Source organism: Bacillus rossius, chromosome 13 (assembly GCF_032445375.1).
Source record: "Bacillus rossius redtenbacheri isolate Brsri chromosome 13, Brsri_v3, whole genome shotgun sequence".
NCBI classification, from domain to species: domain Eukaryota; kingdom Metazoa; phylum Arthropoda; class Insecta; order Phasmatodea; family Bacillidae; genus Bacillus; species Bacillus rossius.
This window is the reverse complement of record NC_086340.1, coordinates 9488520-9508053: the sequence shown is the minus strand read 5'-3', so window position 1 is coordinate 9508053 and position 19534 is coordinate 9488520. Positions and strand designations below refer to the sequence as shown.

General features: G+C 39.2%; 2 protein-coding genes across 5 annotated transcripts in view; one reads left to right on the top strand and one right to left on the bottom strand.

Annotated features, from left to right (window-relative positions):
* LOC134538214 (pre-mRNA-processing factor 39) overlaps positions 1-3313 on the bottom strand; it is a 38403-nt gene extending 35090 nt beyond the window's left edge. The window contains exon 1 of one of the 2 annotated variants that reach the window (XM_063379316.1): positions 3104-3313. In XM_063379316.1, coding sequence (XP_063235386.1) covers positions 3104-3146 — 43 coding nt within the window. In that variant the 5' untranslated portion in view covers positions 3147-3313. The remainder of the gene's footprint in view (positions 1-3103) is intronic. The other variant, XM_063379317.1, reaches the window with a different exon arrangement.
* Positions 3314-3973: 660 nt separating this feature from the next.
* Positions 3974-19534, top strand: part of LOC134538212 (DNA polymerase epsilon catalytic subunit 1) — a 58392-nt gene continuing 42831 nt past the window's right edge. The window contains exons 1-8 of one of the 3 annotated variants that reach the window (XM_063379314.1): positions 3974-7750; positions 8804-8927; positions 9758-9976; positions 10606-10835; positions 12351-12591; positions 13563-13879; positions 15731-15977; positions 17023-17235. In XM_063379314.1, coding sequence (XP_063235384.1) covers positions 7680-7750; positions 8804-8927; positions 9758-9976; positions 10606-10835; positions 12351-12591; positions 13563-13879; positions 15731-15977; positions 17023-17235 — 1662 coding nt within the window. In that variant the 5' untranslated portion in view covers positions 3974-7679. The remainder of the gene's footprint in view (positions 7751-8803; positions 8928-9757; positions 9977-10605; positions 10836-12350; positions 12592-13562; positions 13880-15730; positions 15978-17022; positions 17236-19534) is intronic. The other 2 variants (XM_063379313.1, XM_063379312.1) reach the window with 2 other exon arrangements.

Genomic DNA, 19534 nt, shown 5'->3' with positions numbered 1-19534 from the left:
TCCTCAAGAAGCTTACTGAAGCAAGAAAGCAAGAAAGATCCTAATGGCATGATCATGTTGGCTTGATCGTGTGGTACATGATGCTTGCTGTTTTAATTCAGTATGTTGGAGGATTATGTACATAAAAAATAATATTGTCATGTAATAATGAATTATGTTCGTAAGTCATATTTCTCGATTTCTTTCATGTGCAGGATTTTTCAATGTACTGAACTAAAACAGCAAGCATCATGTACCACAGGATCCAGTCAAGAGGATCAAGCCTTAAGGATCCAGGGATAAACTTCAATATGTGAAACGGAAGAATTAGAGTATTTTTAATTCTCCATAGTTGGCTACAATTGTGCTAAACAAAGAGATCCACGACCGCGGGTAAACAATGAATATCACAGTTTAACGATACCGTACTTTTAATGAAACCAACCTAACCTTAACATATATTAAAATGGTCAATTCCTGGTAAACTACTTTATGCATCACAACACCCTCTTAACTAATGATTGGAAAACATGTCAGGACAAAAAAAAAAACATCAAATCTTTTACGGAATAGTGGCTGCTCTCCTTCAGAATTTACAATGTAGACTACATTACACAGGTAGTGTAAAACCATGAGAACAGTTGAGTATGTTTAGTTCACTACATTAAATTACTGTAAAATTATGTTAATGGTAGGCTATGTAAGATTACCTACATTAAAACTACTATGTGGATACCTAGTTGATTAGGTTTATATTATAATACCTAAGTAATTCCTAATAAACCATTTAAACAATTTTAAAGTATTTTCAATGAAGCTAACATAACATTGCCAAACGTATACACAATTTGAAGTATTTTTAATGTAGCTAACCTAACCAACCACTCACTCGATTCCACAGTATTTTAAACAAAGGTAATCTAACAAACCACTCTCATGATTTAACACTAATTTTTTTTAACAAACTTTTATTAGCTTCACTTGTAACTAACTATGTAATCAAATTTTGGAAGTCAACTTTAATTAATGTACCTGACCTAACCTTACCACTCATTAAAACAGTAAACTACTGGCAAACTACTTTAAGCATCGCAATGCCTTTTAACAGAAATGTTACCGTTAAGTACAGAAATATATTAATGCTCTTTTCTGATTTTTAGGATTTTGTTTCGCACAAAGCCCCACTTATAGCATTTTACAAAAAAAAATTGTCAGCAATTAAAATAGTTCATTTTTGGGTATTTATTTGCTTTTCATTGGTTGTGCACTTTAAGTCCAGTTTACAACACTGAGCATTATGACATCATACAAATTGGCCATTGATAAACTAAAATGGAAGGAAAATATAGAATGTAATATTGGTAGCAGTGAAACATTGAGTATTGCTGTAAAAATAAATGTGAATATGTGTTAGTTTTGGGGGCGAAAATATTGGTTGTAATAAGCGGAATGGAAGTTCTTGATAAAAGGTACAAGATAGAAATAAGTACAGTACATAAAAAGTATTTAGTTGGTTGTAACAAATTTACTGGGTAAGTGTGGTAATGAGTGTAGTATCACAGATAAAATTAAATGTCGAGTTTCTTTACATTGAATAATTTAATGGTACAGTGTAGAGGAGGAATGTGTGGGTGTAATTGTAGTAATGACATTAAATCTGACAAATAGTTTTGCGATATTGAGTGAATTTAATGCAGATTTTGAATGTAGTTATAGGTTAAATAAACAAGAGTAATATCAATAGTAGGTGCTTACCATAAAGCCAGGTTAATGTTTTTTTAGGTTTCTGTGATTATTAAGAGTTTTGTGTGCTTTTTATTTTCTGTATTTGGTGATAAAGCATGGTGTGTGTTTATTTGGCAATGTAAGGTAAGAAAAAATGTTTCATTTTTATGTTAGGTTAATTTTGCACTCTAAGAAATAGCAAAAAAGCAAAAGGTTTGGCGAGTTAATTTAGCTACGTTAATAAAATTTTATAAATTTGCATTGCAATACGATAGCAATCTTGATGAAGTTGACTATAAGGTGGTACTGAAGTAAATATGAGCTGTACGTTCAAACAGTACAAATTTTCTTGAAGAAAGTACATTATATTATACAAAATAATATATATTCTGTATTATGATCTATACTAGAATAGGTAGGGCTGTAGTATACTTTACAACACCCAGGATGTTAGAATTATAGTTTAAAATCAATCAAATTATAAAATGGCACTATTGCAAAAGACACTAAACCAGGTGGGGTTGTAGTACATATTACAATCCAGGGTAATATATATTCAGTATCCTGTACTATACTAGAATCGATAGGGCTATAGTATACTTTATGATACCCGGGAACATTAATAAAAAAAATTATATATAATTTATATCACAAAATATACTATACTGGGTTGGATTGTAGAATACATTATGTTACCTTTGATAATATACATAATATACCAGAAAGTTAAGTTTCATAAAGAAACATACTTTGTGCAAAACTAGCATGTGAATGTTTCCTGCCGAAATACCAAATTAAAGTTGCGTATCCCATAAGAATATAGGGGTGTTCTAACTGGAGTGCTACCATGTTAGCTACAACCACAATATTGTTATGGTATCGGGATTAAGACTACTCCCCGCACTTCTCCTTATAAGTTTAACTAATTATGTAGATTTGATTATCATATTAGAAACGATAAAAATTTTAGTTTTCAGGCTTTCTTAATATTTATGATCTTAGTGTTTTTTTAGTTAACGCCCAAGTACTACAACTTCAACTATTTCAAACACAACAGAAAGGAATTTTTTTTTCTGAACCATTAATAATATATAATTCTCACGCGCAAACCCTATTTCTCATGCCAAATTATACAATGAGAATTGCAAGTCACTATAGATAAAAATCAACACTATATTAACTCTAACCTTCCGATAAACACAAGTGTAAGACTTAATAAACTCTATAGCCGATGGCTTGAAATTATTAATAAATAACTATAAACTAAACACCGGCAGTGTTTGACAAAAAAATCAACTATTAAAGTATCCAACATCAATTTAAAAACTGTTTTTAATATCAGTACATATTTTGCCATAAAATTATGCCTATTCACAAAATTAATATGCTCAAAACAGACCTGACTCTTGTAAATTTACATCAACATCTTCAACCGAAGCCATTTTGTATATGTTAAAACAAACACAACGAAACGCAACTAGTTCGGCAGAAGGAAACGGAAATATACACAGAATAATATATTAAAAGCAACTTTTCAATATAATTAAGAATGTGGCCCTTTTTTTTAACAGCTAAGAAATCTCAACTTATGAAGAAAACAGCTGACCGATTACACTGAAAAATAGCTGTCACTTTGGTCTCTCTAGTGTTGCCCGTTTTTAATCGATTATGTTAGTTTTGAAAATGTATTTACACTTCTTCGGTTACTTTCTAATGCTTTTGAAAAAAGTTTTTGAATCATTTTCTACGTTGCTTTTCAGTTTACTTTAATTTTATAATTTTAGTTTAGTAAATTTTTTATGCTGGCTTAACAACCGTGCACGATGAGAATGTACTGGAAAACTCACAAACTTTAAATATATGCTTGCCCTAAAATTAAAGTGTCATAGGTCATAAATATATGTATTTAGTATTTATTTTATAATGATTATAAATTATATTGCAAAGATTATAGACTTTAAAAAATGAGAATTTTGAACTTTAATTTGTTACCGTCCGGCCACTGTTATTTTATAGAGGAAGAGAAATAAAACTAGCAGAGAGAGAAGGACAATGGAGTTGTCAGTGAGTCGTTCCCTGGGGCCCTATTCTTGACGCTGCTGGAAGAATTCCACTAGCGGAATTACTTGATTCCACCATAAATTTGCTAAACCCTATTCTTGAACACTCGCTAGCGGAATTATGTATCGGAATTACGTCACAAACTACCGGATATATTCCGCCACCTCGTGAGCTGGCGGAATCACAATTCCGGTAGAGATTTGAGCGTTTTTTGTTCTTTGAAACCAAGATTTGTTCAAAATGGAGTCTCTGTTATGGTTCTGAAAAATATTTAAATCCTTTGTATGTTTGGTTAGTTTAGGTTAGCTACATATCTCGTTTAATAATACGTGTGTTTATATACTTATATTAGATTACTTCATTTAAAACCAGAAATAACTTATTCGCCTCATTATGTTATGTGATTATTCGGATAAAAATACGCCATGTGATGCTTTCAACCTTAAAATTCCTGTGTGCGTGGCGAGAAAACTTTTGTAAAAATTTAACTAATATTTAATGTTTTAAGTATTATTACATTTGTTTGTGTAATTTGCAATGGCAGGTATTTAAATATTACGTTACGAAAGTTATATTTACCATCTTCCATTAAGTACTTAATATGGTACCTACTTAGTATTAAAAACATTGAAATTTTTGCTGTGTATAAATTTGTGGCTTATTTGACGTATATTGTGATAAATACAATACCGGTAACATAGTTTCCATATTACGTAATTCGTTTTTGACACCAAATATTGCAATCGTGTGTCATGTTTTGATGGAACAAAACTATAGTGGTAGTTAGATTATGCACATGTATTCGTTAAAAGTACATCCATCCCGGAATTGAAAAGTACTCGAAATGAGTCCATTTATATATGAATTTTCCACAATGATAAGTGATTTTGAAAATAAAGGTTATTCTATTTACCCTTCCCTATCTTGCAAACAGAACCAACATTCCTACCCCGCAAATAATATGATTGAAAACAACACACACCGATGAAAACCCACACAAGTATTATTAAATAAATGATGAAAGAAGATATAGTTGAAAGATTTTGTTGATAAATTCATAAGATTGTTTTCAAGAAGCCCCTACACCAAAAAATAACAAACTTTGGGAAAAGTTCTGTATTGCTTATCCAGGTGTATCCAGATATACCTTTGATTCTAATGGCATAATCCTGTACACCTGATCCTGTGTTATATGATGCTTATCTTTTTTATCAGTGGGAAGGCGTGTAGCCCCGACTTGTTTCGCGCGACAGCGCGAAACCTGATGTAAAAAATAAATTACATATATATGATAAATAACTTCACATTTCGCGCTGTCGCGCGAAATGCGTCGGCGCTACGCGCCTGCCCACTGCTAAAAAAATAAGCATCATGTACCACAGGATCAGGTGTACAGGATCATGCCAACAGGATCACAGGTTAACTTGGATACGCACTACGGAACTTTTACCCATTTCCCCCCGCACCGAGATAATTGCCAGATGATGTTCATAAAATTTTATAATTTTGTATTGACTTGCAGTTATAAAAATCATAATGTGCACATTCACAATTGTTTGCTGAATCAAGAAACACCGCATAAAATTTATTTTCACCTCAAATTTTACACTAACATAAAAAGTTGCGGCAAAGTAAGCAGAAACAAACTAAGAAACGATTACTTTTAAGTGATAATAATTTTAAATTCTATCAAGTAAGCAGAAACAATAAACTAAAAAACGAGTACTTTTAAGGGATAAGAATTTTAAAATTTAATAAAAAAAACCACATGAATTTGTAAATATTTTCGCAAATGTTTGTATGTTTGTAGTACTTTTTCTAACATTAAATAAAGTTGTTCATTTCATAACACAATACATTTCCCCGATTTTTTTTTTTCATATAAGCCATACAATTCATTTTTAATTATTAGTTTTGTATTTATTATACATATTACATAACCTCCACGTCCATCAACTAGAGAAAAGATACGAGTATAATGAAAACATTTAACTTTTAATAATAAATGGTCCTTCCCTCGTTGTGATTGGCCTTCTACCAGTGACGTCAACACAATATTGAACGTTGCCACACTTCCATAAAGACATTTCATAAACCCGACAATGTTGATTCCGGTAGCAGCAGTAGCAGTTTCAAGAATAGACATTTAGCTGTCTAGCGGGTTGAAACTTGCGGATCATTCCGCTACCGGAATTATTCCGGCAGCGTCAAGAATAGGGCCCCTGGTCAAGTTATAAGTGAACTCGTGTTTTCTTGATAAAATATTTACGTGAGGGAAATAATGTATTTCTTAACAGGTGTGTGTTTAATGCAACAATGGGCTGTGAAACACATCGTGACGTGCTTGCTGTCAATGCTCGTCACGAAAAGCCGCAACCACATTTGACCTTTTTGGGTGGTTTGTCAGGAGACCAACCCGACTGCAGTAAAGAGCCCTCTCGAAACCAGAAAGCTGAACACATCGTAAAGCAAATAAGTGTTTTTCAACATACACTTAGTTCCTTGAGTGTCCCGAAGTTGTTTAGTCAACGTCCTCGTACTTTACTATTGCGAGTGAAAGTGCAAAATGACTCATTAAACTGGTGTGTTTTAAAACCCAACTCAAGGAGAATAAAAATGTTCCTTATTTAGACAGAAAAACTTTATCCGAAAAAAGTAACAGACAGTTGGGTTATATGTGTGCGCACTAAAATTTTAAATTAAGAAATAGGTGGTATCTAATTTGGTATAAAGGATAGTATTCACAGTCGGGGCTTGAGAACAGCCTTGAAACCTTATTGGCAAAGACAGTCTTGTATCTCACGACCGCAATCTTCCATGTTTCATAGTCAGTGAACAAGACGAGCTGCATGAAAACAACGTGCTTAAGCATGACTTTGTTTAACGTACTTCAGGCTTAAGAACTATGTACTTAAGACAACCGAAAAGACACAAGCATACACGAACCTTGCCGAATGAACTCATTCGTTAGAGATTCTGCAACTTTTCACACTGAGCACTAAAACCTCAGAATCCAAGGCTATTTATTTTAGCATGATTTTGTGAGTAAATATCACTACATTTGTGATGTGTGTGTATGTTGAGGTTAGGATTTTTGTTTTGTTTTAATACTCTGAATCAAAGCTGGAAAACAGGCATTTTGTGAACACAAAGATGTTATGTCATAAAAGAATATATATAGTTCAGTGGAATGAATTTAGTCTTTTTATTCTAGCACAGGGCATTAAAAGGTGCTGCTACAAAATTCACACAATAGATTTGTGAATTTTTTTTTATGTGTCACTGCTGGCATAACACGCATAGCGGAGACAAATCATGAAACAGTAATAAAATAATAAAATGGAAATGATGGAGCATCTTGCGCCTGTATCTGGCCTCGGCCGTGGCTCGGACAAGACTGGAGACTAGGACGTCGGGTAACTACTTGCGCGTGGAGCGGAAGTAACTTCACAAACAAAGATGCTGCGTGTTGTAAACAGGGATTCGACCTGTTCTTTAATTAAAGACAGAGAAGATACGACGTAACATTGTAATATGCAAACATGTTGGAACCAGTAAGACTTCAGCAGCAGCACAAATCTAGCAGTTAAACTACGCGAATGTTATATAATTTGAAAAACATGATCCGTAATTATTCGTGTAATATTTTTAATATGTTGATTCAGTTTTAATTAATTTTTAGTTTTATTCAGCATTTTTATTTATGGCTACTCTTTTATTAAAGGCTTCCATATTATTGGCGGGAAAATATTGTATAACAACTGTGCGTGTATCTTGTCTGCTGTCAAAATTGACAAATTTATTTATTCGTGTCTTCATCGCCGACAATTTGTTAGCCGTAAATTGTATTCAATATCTTGACCTGCGATGCAATGAGGATTGGATTTATTCATCAATATTGAAATTTGTGCAGAATGGTTTTACAGAATAGTGGTAAATACCGACCAGAGAAAAAGGAAAATCCAAAATTTAAGGCAGGGCCAAGGCAAGTTTATTCATTAGTGTTCGTACTATTTTAGTGGATTATTTAATTAACATTGGGTCAATATGTAAAAACAAGTTACATTTATTAATTCTTTACTATCTTTTTACGCATGTCGCTAATCTGCTCATTCTGTTACCTGGAGTTGTAGACCTCCGTGGCGTAGTCGGATGCACACCTGCGAGGGGTTCTGGGTTAGAGTCCCGGTTAAGGCATGGGTGTTCATCTACCTACGGATATTTGATTGATGATGTGTTATTAAAAGGCTTCGACTAAGAAAAGTGGGCGAAAGCCGATAACCATTGAACCAATTTAAAAAAAAAAAAAGTGCCTGGAGCACAAATGAAGCGAGTGTGGAACACACTCTTGCAGACATCTTCATTTTATACGTCTCCTGTTTTTACAAAACTCCAGTTTGATTAGGTTGGGTTAAGATTAGTATTGGTTTCTTGGGTAATGTTCTTACAGCATGGCTTTTCTGTGAAATAATAATAAAATTCCGAAAATATTTTTTTCGAAAACTAGAGACGTATTTACCCTGAAAACAGCGTTTCTAAATCACTGCTGGTTTCTAAGGATTTTCTATTTATTGGTAACATTAGATAGTTTGTGCAGTGCAGTGACCATCACAATTTTGTGTTTTTATCCTGTGCTTTTCCATACATAAGAATGTTTATATTTTGTATTTGGAAAATGTGATGCAATGGAAGGTAAATAAAAATAAAATAACGAGATTTCCTGCTGTGCATCCAAACCCAAGCGTCAACCCTTGACTGTTTTTTTTTAGCTGTATGGAGGCACAAAGTTCCGACTTCATACCTTCGATAGCATGCCTCCATACTGGCTAAAAATTCCCTGTCAAGTGTTGGCGCTATTGCATGTCCAAGAGTCAGTGATGCCATCTATTGATTTTATTGCATAATATTTAAAGGTATTTGATTATTCCCATGGAAGTTGCTATTCAACTGCAGGATAGGACCTAAGAACGCCGAATTACATTGGATTAACTCCGTAAGAAACATATTAGTTAATTTTTAATGTTTGTAATTTTTGCAGAGAAGAAACATCAGAGCTTCGCCTCAGAGAATCCCTCGAGAATGATGACATTGATGCCAAATATGGATTCAAGAGAGTTTCTGACTTCCTGGAGCGGACGGGCTTCCTCATCAACATGCATACAGTATGTGCTAGATAAACGAATCGGAAGTACAGTAAAGTCTCGATTAACCAAGTTTTCGGACTAACCGAGCTGATCCGAAACGCCATTACCGGCAAAGATGGTTGAAACATTTGCTTGAGGCCCTAGAAAGTAATCTAACACTGATCTAACCGAAGCGTAAAGAAAATTAACCTACTGTTTGGCGAATCATGGAGTAATGTAAAAGAATCTACACTGAAGAAAAGCTAGAAAAACCATCACTCAAAAAAATTGTACCTCTGGGCAAACTGAAAACTAAGATGATTATCGTATTATATTCATGTTATTTGAGAATTCTTCTTATCCAAGGTTGCTAAGGTCCACACTAACTCGGTTAATCGAGACACTACCGTAGTATGAATGAATTAACTATGTTATTAATAATTTATAATTAGGGCTTACCAACATTGGTGTACGCATTGAAAGTTTGGAAGCCACAAAAATCATGTGTCACAACTTCTTGTAAGAATGCAGTATCGACTGCCTGGGTTCTAAGAAATGTTTCTAGAGCCGATATTCGTGTAGGGACTGAGACGGCACAAATATTTAAGGTAACTATGGCAAGGACTTATTCTTTATCGTTTATTAATTCTGTCTATAATCTGAGTTAACTTGAACACTTGAATTAACATAAGTGAAACTTTACTTAATTGTATGTAATGTTGAAACAACTGTATTGAGTTAAAAAAAAAAAAGCATACCATTATTTTTTTTTAATACGCTTAAGATAATTAAAGCCTGTTTTTTTTTTATTTTTTATTAGTGTTTCCATATTTCGCTTTGGATTTATTATTTTTGTTTTTTTTTTACAGACGGAAATTCTCGATGAAGATAAAAGATTGATCAGTGCTGTGGATTACTATTTCATACAAGAAGATGACACCCGCTTCAAAGTGTCCATGCCTTACAAGCCGTACTTCTACATTCTCGTGAAGAAGGAGTACATTCAGGAGGTGTCCGCCTTCCTGACCAAGAAGTTCGGGGGGACCCTGCACAAGGTCGAACCAGTGACCAAAGAAGACTTGGACCTGGTACGTGAGCTAGTTCAAATTAAATTAAATTTAACAAATTTGTGCACGTGTATACGTGCGAGCATGTTTGATTGTAGGAGCAACACGTACTACGGAAAAAAAACTTTTATCATGGATTTAATGATTTTTATGTTCAGTGAAGCTTTTCCATTGGAATTAGTTTATTGCGAGTATCATGCAGTAAGTTGAAAAAAAGATAACTCCAGATTTGTCTTTGTGTTTACCAGTGGCAGATGTGTGTGTGTGTGTGTGTTGGGTTGGGGGGGGGGGGAGATAGCGAGGGATATATCTTATCCTGGCCTCCCTCTCCCAAAGAAGGAAAAAATTTAAAAAATATGATTGAAGTATTTATGTACGTTATTTTGATTGATGCAATGTGAGCTGTTCACAAGAACTGCAGTTTTCAACCGTGTGAGAAGCCACATCACATACGGCTACTGTAGGCGTAGTAAGGCAAGGTTTTTTATTTTTAATGCACATGTTCAAATATTTAATTTTTTTTTTCTATATTTTCTTTTAACCATTGTATGGAAAAAAATTCCCGCATCCACCACTGATGTTTACTGAAGTGTGAAGGACAATTGTGTCGGAGTGTTGAAATGCTTTTCTTTCTCAATTTCTCGCTCCAGCCGAACCACCTCATCGGCCTGAAGCAAACGTACCTTAAACTGTCGTTCTTCACCGTGACTGACTTGGTGAAAGTGCGCAGAGAAATCATGTCTGCGGTGCGCAAGAATCGCGAACGAGAGAAGAACAACACCTACTACACGGAAATGCTCACCACTGCGCTCGTGAATACCGGAGACGTCAGTGTTACAAAGAAGTCGACTGACCACATGGAAAACATATTGGACATCAGGTTTGTTTGTGCGTGTTGATCTAAAATGTACTAGGTGCCAGAGTGTGATTATAGAATAAGTTTTGTGTATAATCTTGGATATAAGCTATATAGTTACGATTTACAGGGTTCGTAAAGGGATAGCCCAATTAAAGATTTTATTACACTACACAGTTTTATTGATGGCCACTACTTATGTCACTGACAATTAATCTTCTAAACTGGCAAATTATCAATTGCACTTAAAAAAATGTTGCTTCCCCAGTCACTCGTTTTCACACAACGCACACCTCGCTGGCCCGCACCTCTGGCGCAACTCTCGCCGCAGCAACCCTCGTGGTCCTCCGTCGCAGGACTCCGTCACTGCACTCCGCCGCCGCCGACACTAGCCTTCGCCGAGGACCCACTCGACGCCTCGCTCGGAACTTCGCTCGGAACTCCGCCACGCCCGCGACACTATCACCCGGAACTGAACTCTCTGCCCTGGAACCGTCGTCCAGGGACTTCTCTGCTCTATCGCCCGGAAAATCTGCCACGGGAAAATTCCAGACTCCATTCACTCACTCACTCACTTCCTGACCTGGAACCTTGGTCCAAGGACTTCATCACTCTGCTGCACCCGCGGCACTATCGCCCCGGAAACTCTGCTGCGGGAGAGCTCCCGCCTCAACTCTGACTCAGACCCCGAGGCCGACGTCCCAGGCATATATATATAGCCCAGGCGCCTTCTCGAATTCGCGAGTGCGGCTGGGGCCAGTCGCGTCATTCCGCGCCGACCCGACGGCAGAAATCTCTCGAAGCACTTGTCGGCGGCTCGCGTAACTCCGCAGCTGTCAGGTTTCGGATGTCAAACTAACAGCGCCGCGCGGGGAGCTGAGGGCTGGAGGGAGGGGAAGCTGCGACCCAGGTGCGCTCGGAACGTCTCATGTTGAACGGCCACATGTCAGCCAGCTGTGGACCTGCTAGTGTCGCGGCCTTGCTCACGTTCGTAACAATATTGTACTTCTGTAAACTTCAAAGCAGTACATTTATAGGATGTCCGCATTATAGAAAATCAGGGATGTTTGAATTGGTCAGGGAATTCACTTGAAACCCTTGGAAATTCAGTTGTAGTAATTTTAAGAAGAAAATTTCATGCCCCAGTCTGCCATCACGTAGACTGTGATAGAATTTTTTTTCAGGTGGTGTTTTAGTGCATAGTCAAATACACTTTAAAATGGCGTATACAAGGTTCTGTTTCATTTTTTTTAATTTTGTTAAATAATTTTAAGTCAGCTATGAAAATGGTGTATACTTTATTTATTTATTTTCCAACAAATTGTTAAGTATGTAAATTATTTAAAAAAAAAAGTAGTCTGGGGAAATTTGAAATTTTGGTCACGGAAAAGTCATCGAAAATTTATTGCATATTTGAGTGGACACCCTGATTTGATTAAATATTTAAATATTATTTTCAATGTGAATTGCCATATGTGTATGTATCATGTACTCGGCCACAAGGGCAACTAATTTGTGAATCGTTGGTTTGTGTCCCAGGGAATACGATGTGCCGTACCACGTGCGCGTGTCGATCGACATGAAGATCTTCTGCGGCTCGTGGTACTCGGTGAGGTGCGTCGCGGGCTACGTCCCGGTCGTCACGAAGAGGTGTGACCTGATCGAGCGGCCGGACCCCATCGTGCTGGCCTTCGACATCGAGACGACCAAGCTGCCGCTCAAGTTCCCGGACGCCAACACCGACCAGATAATGATGATCTCGTACATGATCGACGGGCAGGTGTGTGTGTGTGTGTGTGTGTGTGTGTTCGAAAAAAAAACACCGGAAATGTCCGGCAGGTGGTTGTGCAAGAGAAAATTAACATTTAAAATATTTACGATTTTTCCCCAAAAGTGTTTAGTCTGCAAGAATGATTTCTTATTTGTTTATGTGCAGCTATCATGAGTTTATCCATCAACAGAAAGTAAACATGTGTTCGCCTTGAAAACATTACCTCACGCTCTTATCACAATTCAAAACGTCATCAACTCGGAGAAAGAGGGTTGGTATCGACGCACCTAAGAAATAATGCGGCGCAAGGCCCAAGCTCCCGACCCCAGCGCGGTTGAAACTTTCTGCCCCTGACAAACTCTTCTTTCTTCAGAACCATCCTTCTTGCCTTTTGCTGAACCTGCGTGCTTAATGCTTGCAATAATTTTAACCCCGCATGAATGAGCCCAGGGTTTTCCCTGTGTCTATGCAGGTTTCACCTGGGCCCAACTTGACTAGTCTAGAGTTTTAAGTTAGGGGAGTTAGTCATGGCATCAGTTGATGCCATGGCTGGCCAATCCCCTAACACAGTACACAATGCATACTACCCTTCCTGCGTGGCTGAAACCCAGCATGATTAGTCTAAAGGTTTCGGCCTGAGACGCACCTAGAGTCTTATCCCTAACCCAGACCCCTCCCCAACAAATACACTTAGTTTTAGTTGATTTAGGAAAGAAAAAATTTTTTTTTATAGATACTTAAGACCATTCAAGTTAAAAATGTGCCTGAGAGTATTTAAAAAACTTTTTTTTGATTGATTGGTCATGCCTGACCCTTTCACTGACTCATTCATTCAGTGATTCTCACTTAGTCAGTCCAGTTCAGTCCATTCCATTTTGGTCGGTCAGTAAAAAAAATCATTGTGTTGGTAAGTAATAACGTTCGCGTGAAAGTGTTTTAACAGTTTTGGTTGCACGTTGTTTTAAGATTCTGTTTTCCAGGGCTACTTGATAACCAACCGCGAGATCATCTCTTCCGACATAGAAGATTTCGAATACACGCCCAAGCCCGAGTTCGAGGGGCTCTTCACGGTGTTCAACGAGCCGGACGAGATGAGCTTGCTGCAGAAGTTCTTCGACCACATCCTGGACGTGAAGCCGCACATCTTCGTCACGTACAACGGGGACTTCTTCGACTGGCCGTTCGTGGAGGCCCGCGCCGCGGTCCACGAGCTCGACATGAAGCAGGAGACGGGGTTCTCCCGCAACAGGGACGGCATCTACGCGTGCAGACCGGCCATGCACATGGATTGTCTTTGGTAAGTTGTCGGCGAGAAAATTTCGAAATTTAATTACTGTAGAGTCTCCATTGACCGAGCGTCTGCTTTATCGTAGCCGACCTAGAGTGCCATTTAGGTTTTTCATATTCAGTTCCTGACATTCAACTTTATTTGCTTTGGAGATATGATTTTTTTTTCTTCATAATAGTAAAACAAAACTTACCCCATTTTCACCCCTTTAAAAATTGAATTTCAGAAAATTGGAAAAATGTAATTCGTAACTCTCTAAGTTGTGCATGTTGTACGTTCATAACTTCTTACCCTCAGATCTAGTTGATTCGGAAGTATGCATTTGTTCTTGAAACCAAACCTACTCCCTTTACACCAACTTAGGGCCAGAATCTCGCAATGTGGTAAAATAATGTAAGTTAGTTTGTTTATTATTCCTACCAAATAATTTACATCTTAACTTAATTTGTTTCTGAGATTTAATATATATATCTTTATATATTAAATCAAACTCACCCCCATTTCACCCCCTAGAAAGATGAATTTATATAATGAAAAAACATACAATATGTAACTCTATATTGAGAAACTAGAAAATGATTCACCTTTGTTGAATGCCGTAACTAAATTAACCTCAGTTATTGCAATTAACTGGTTAAGCGGATCATGAAGTAACGTGAAAGAATTTACACAGAAGAAAAACTGGATAAATGTTACCCTGTAAAATGATACCACTGGGCCAACTGAAAAACATGACGATTTTCGAATTATATCCGTGTTATCCAAGATTTTGCTTATCTGAGGTAGCAGCAGTCCATATTAACTCAGTAAGTCAAGATTCTACTGTCCCTCCTAACTTAGCCTAAGAGCAACATCCGCAATATGAAATCCCATCTTTCCCCATGTTATTCATGAAACACTATCATCCAAATAAATTTTTATGCCTAAATTCAATTATTTGTGATTGCTTTAGTTAGTTTAACATTCATGGAACATTAATTATAAGTTGGTGATGATAAAGGTAAATTCAAGGGCTCTGTGAGTATTCGGAAAATATTTGGTTGTCGTGAATAATTTGATATTCTTTTAAACATTTCAAATCAAATATTTTTTTTGTTATTTGTTACCAATACAACAGCAAGTGGGACTCACTCACGTAATATTTAAATGAAAAGACTGTTACCCAAGATGATTTATCGAGAAATTTGGATTTGCTTTCAGCAACATAATATGTACATGCAAGATTGTTACATGTAACAAATAATTAAAAATTATTAGCAGTTCTCTTTTTATTATGTATATAATCAGTTTATCGACAAATTTATTATCAAAATAAAAAAATTCCTAGGTTTAAGAAAATCCTTTTCCAGTCTCTCCCCCCCCCCCCCCCTTCCCCTCAACACTTATTGTTCCATATATCTATTTCTCTCATTTTCATCTTGATATATTTTAGGTATGTGAAGTGTGAAAAAAAAATGTTTTTCTGTATTTTTTTAAAATTTAGATTCATAAAATATCCTTAATAATTTTATATTTGATTATAAAAAAACAGTTTTAGCAGAAGCTTTATAAATATTGCATATTTATTTTAATGTATTGCTAAAATGAAAAAAATAATAATTATAAAAAAAAGTATCTCATGACAAGTGAATAAAAGAGAAGTGTAAAGGTTGTCGGGAATGAGCTGCAGTGGTTGTATTCTGTCTTTGTGTCATGTTGGCAACGAGGTCACGAGAGGACTCGTTTGCAGTTCAGTGGCAGGACCCTGTCATTGCGGACAGTAGGGAACGTCCGGGGCGGTGTCGGTTGAACGTGAGAGCAGGTGGGATGATGCTATAGTCGGACGTGTCCTGCCGCCCCCCCCCCCCCCTTCCCCCGCAGCTGGGTGAAGCGGGACTCGTACCTGCCCGTCGGCTCCCAGAACCTGAAGGCAGTGGCGAAGGCCAAGCTGCGCTATGACCCCGTCGAGCTGGACCCGGAGGACATGTGCCGCCTGGCGTCGGAGCAGCCCCAGGTGCTGTCCAACTACTCCGTGTCCGACGCCGTAGCCACGTACTACCTGTACATGAAGTACGTGCACCCGTTCATCTTTGCGCTGTGCACCATCATCCCCATGGAGCCGGACGAGGTGCGTGTTTTACATTCATGGTACAGCATCCTTAACACAAGTATTTTTTGACGTGACAATGTCTAATAAATCGATGATTGCCGGCTGCACGCAAGAAAACGGATGACTCATTGTCCCCTTATGCACATTGTCCCCTTGCGCTGTGTCCCGTTACGCTCATTGTACGGTTGTGCCGCATCTATCTCTCTTCCACTCGATTGGAACAACCATCGATTTGACTTTTTCGAGGCACATTAAACTTGAAACACTCCCATTCGTATCCTACTTTTCCTATCATCGTCCTATCCTTAACAGAATAACACAGATTGGAAGAAGTTAAATAGCAAACATGTATAAACGTTATAGTTAAAATAATCTGTTCGTTAAAGTAATAAACATATTTGAATTAATGAGTGCAAATAAAAGTAAATTTATTATTTAAATTGTAGATTTCATTTCACTTCTTTGTATAAAAGTTATAGTTAAAATAATCTGTTCCTTAAAGTAATAAACATATTTGAATTAATGAGTGCAAATAAGAGTAAATTTATCAATTAAATTGTATATTTCATTTCACACTTTTGTATCCATACGAAATAGTGATAATTCAATAAAAATGATTCAATTTAATTCATTAAAGTATGCAATCATTTCATCAATGTTTTGTTATGACGTGACACGTTAAACTATCGTCCGTAAACCGACTTTCCAGACAACTAATTTTTTTACTGTATTGCTAAAAAAAAAAGTAAAAAAAAAAACATTAAATGTAATAATTATTAATAGTACCTTGCAAGTGAATCAAAGAGAAGTGTTTAAAATGTCAGGAATGGTGTTGTAAGCATCAAGTTTTCCATAGGTTACTATACATGTTTGTATTGATATTGTATACTGAGTATTTATTTTATTAATTTTCGTTGACAGTAAATTACAGGCTCGATCGCGTTAAAACAAATGAAAACGATATTCGCATCTAGTTTGGTGTGCCAGACATGCAACCCTGCAGTAGGACCACCAGCGGAGCGAGGCTGACGGGGGGACTAGTAGGGACTCTCGCGGCCCGCAGGTGCTGAGGAAGGGCTCCGGGACGCTGTGCGAGGCGCTGCTCATGGTGGAGGCCTACCACGCCCGGATCGTGTTCCCCAACAAGCAGGAGACGGAGCTGAACAAGATGACGGCGGACGGCCACGTGCTGGACCAGGAGACGTACGTGGGCGGCCACGTGGAGGCGCTCGAGTCGGGCGTGTTCCGCGCCGACCTGCCCTGCCGCTTCCGCCTGGTGCGTGGTCTCTCTCTTCCGGCTGCACAGCAACTGCTGTTGGCGCGCGTGCGCCCTGTTGCCAGACATACCCAAGAGCATGGGCTTGTTCCGCGCCGACCTGCCCTGCCGCTTCCGCCTGGTGCGTGGTCTCTCTCTTCCGGCTGCACAGCAACTGCTGTTGGCGCGCGTGCGCCCTGTTGCCAGACATACCCAAGAGCATGGGCTTGTTCCGCGCCGACCTGCCCTGCCGCTTCCGCCTGGTGCGTGGTCTCTCTCTTCCGGCTGCACAGCAACTGCTGTTGGCGCGCGTGCGCCCTGTTGCCAGACATACCCAAGAGCATGGGCTTGTTCCGCGCCGACCTGCCCTGCCGCTTCCGCCTGGTGCGTGGTCTCTCTCTTCCGGCTGCACAGCAACTGCTGTTGGCGCGCGTGCGCCCTGTTGCCAGACATACCCAAGAGCATGGGCTTGTTCCGCGCCGACCTGCCCTGCCGCTTCCGCCTGGTGCGTGGTCTCTCTCTTCCGGCTGCACAGCAACTGCTGTTGGCGCGCGTGCGCCCTGTTGCCAGACATACCCAAGAGCATGGGCTTGTTCCGCGCCGACCTGCCCTGCCGCTTCCGCCTGGTGCGTGGTCTCTCTCTTCCGGCTGCACAGCAACTGCTGTTGGCGCGCGTGCGCCCTGTTGCCAGACATACCCAAGAGCATGGGCTTGTTCCGCGCCGACCTGCCCTGCCGCTTCCGCCTGGTGCGTGGTTTCTCTCTTCCCGCGGCACAGCAACTGCTGTTGGCGCGCGTGCGCCCTGTTGCCAGACATACCCAAGAGCATGGGTGTGTTCCGCGCCGTACTGCCCTGCCGCTTCCGCCTGGTGCGTGGTCTCTCTCTTCCGGCTGCACAGCAACTGCTGTTGGCGCGCGTGCGCCCTGTTGCCAGACATACCCAAGAGCATGGGCTTGTTCCGCGCCGACCTGCCCTGCCGCTTCCGCCTGGTGCGTGGTTTCTCTCTTCCCGCGGCACAGCAACTGCTGTTGGCGCGCGTGCGCCCTGTTGCCAGACATACCCAAGAGCATGGGTGTGTTCCGCGCCGTACTGCCCTGCCGCTTCCGCCTGGTGCGTGGTCTCTCTCTTCCCGCCGCGCAGCAACTGCTGTTGGCGCGCGTGCGCCCTGTTGCCAGACATACCCAAGAGCATGGGCGTGTTCCGCGCCGACCTGCCCTGCCGCTTCCGCCTGGTGCGTGGTCTCTCTCTTCCCGCCGCGCAGCAACTGCTGTTGGCGCGCGTGCGCCCTGTTGCCAGACATACCCAAGAGCATGGGCGTGTTCCGCGCCAATCTGCCCTGCCGCTTCCGCCTGGTGCGTGGTCTCTCTCTTCCGGCTGCACAGCAACTGCTGTTGGCTTACGTGTGCTCTTTGCCAAGCATACCCAAGAGCATGGGCGTGTTCTGCGCCAACCTGCCCTGTCGCTTCCGCCTGGTGCATGGTCTCTCTCTTCCCGCTGCACAGCAACTGCTGTTGCCAAGCATACCCAAGAGCATGGGCGTGTTCTGCGCCAACCTGCCCTGTCGCTTCCGCCTGGTGCGTGGTCTCTCTCTTCCCGCTGCACAGCAACTGCTGTTGCCAAGCATACCCAAGAGCATGGGCGTGTTCTGCGCCAACCTGCCCTGTCGCTTCCGCCTGGTGCATGGTCTCTCTCTTCCCGCCGCGCAGCAACTGCTGTTGGCGCGTGTGTGCCCTGTTGATAAGCATACCCAAAGACCATAAAAGTTTTGGACACAAAAATAGAAGGAAAAATTTTTTTAATGTAAAAAAAAAAAATTTTTTTTTTGAAAGGAAAATAAATATGAAAATTCTGGAAGTACGGTTTCTTGTAGTTCATCAATAGAATCATCTGATAATATTTAATTTTTCACTTTTAAGAAACTGTAATTGAAAAATGATTTTTTTTTAATAATATTTTTTTTTACTATTAAAACTTTTGGCTCGGTTTGACCATATGACTTAGTAAATGGAATGCCTTATTGGTAGTGACCTACTGCTACAAATAGTTTCTCCCGTGAAATAATAATTGTTTGTTAGTATAACCCTTCTATAGACAGACCTTCATATGTCATCTTTTAGGTAACTTTACTAATATGTTTGAGGAATTGTTACTTTTAATACAAAATTCAAAGAATTATTTAACCCCCTTTTTTTTTTAATTGGCACTATACATTTACTTGTTAATTCTTGAAAATATATGTTTATGATGTTAGACATTATGAAATACAGACTACTGTTATAGTTTTTCGTTATAAATGTTATTTTCTAACAGTTTCTACTAC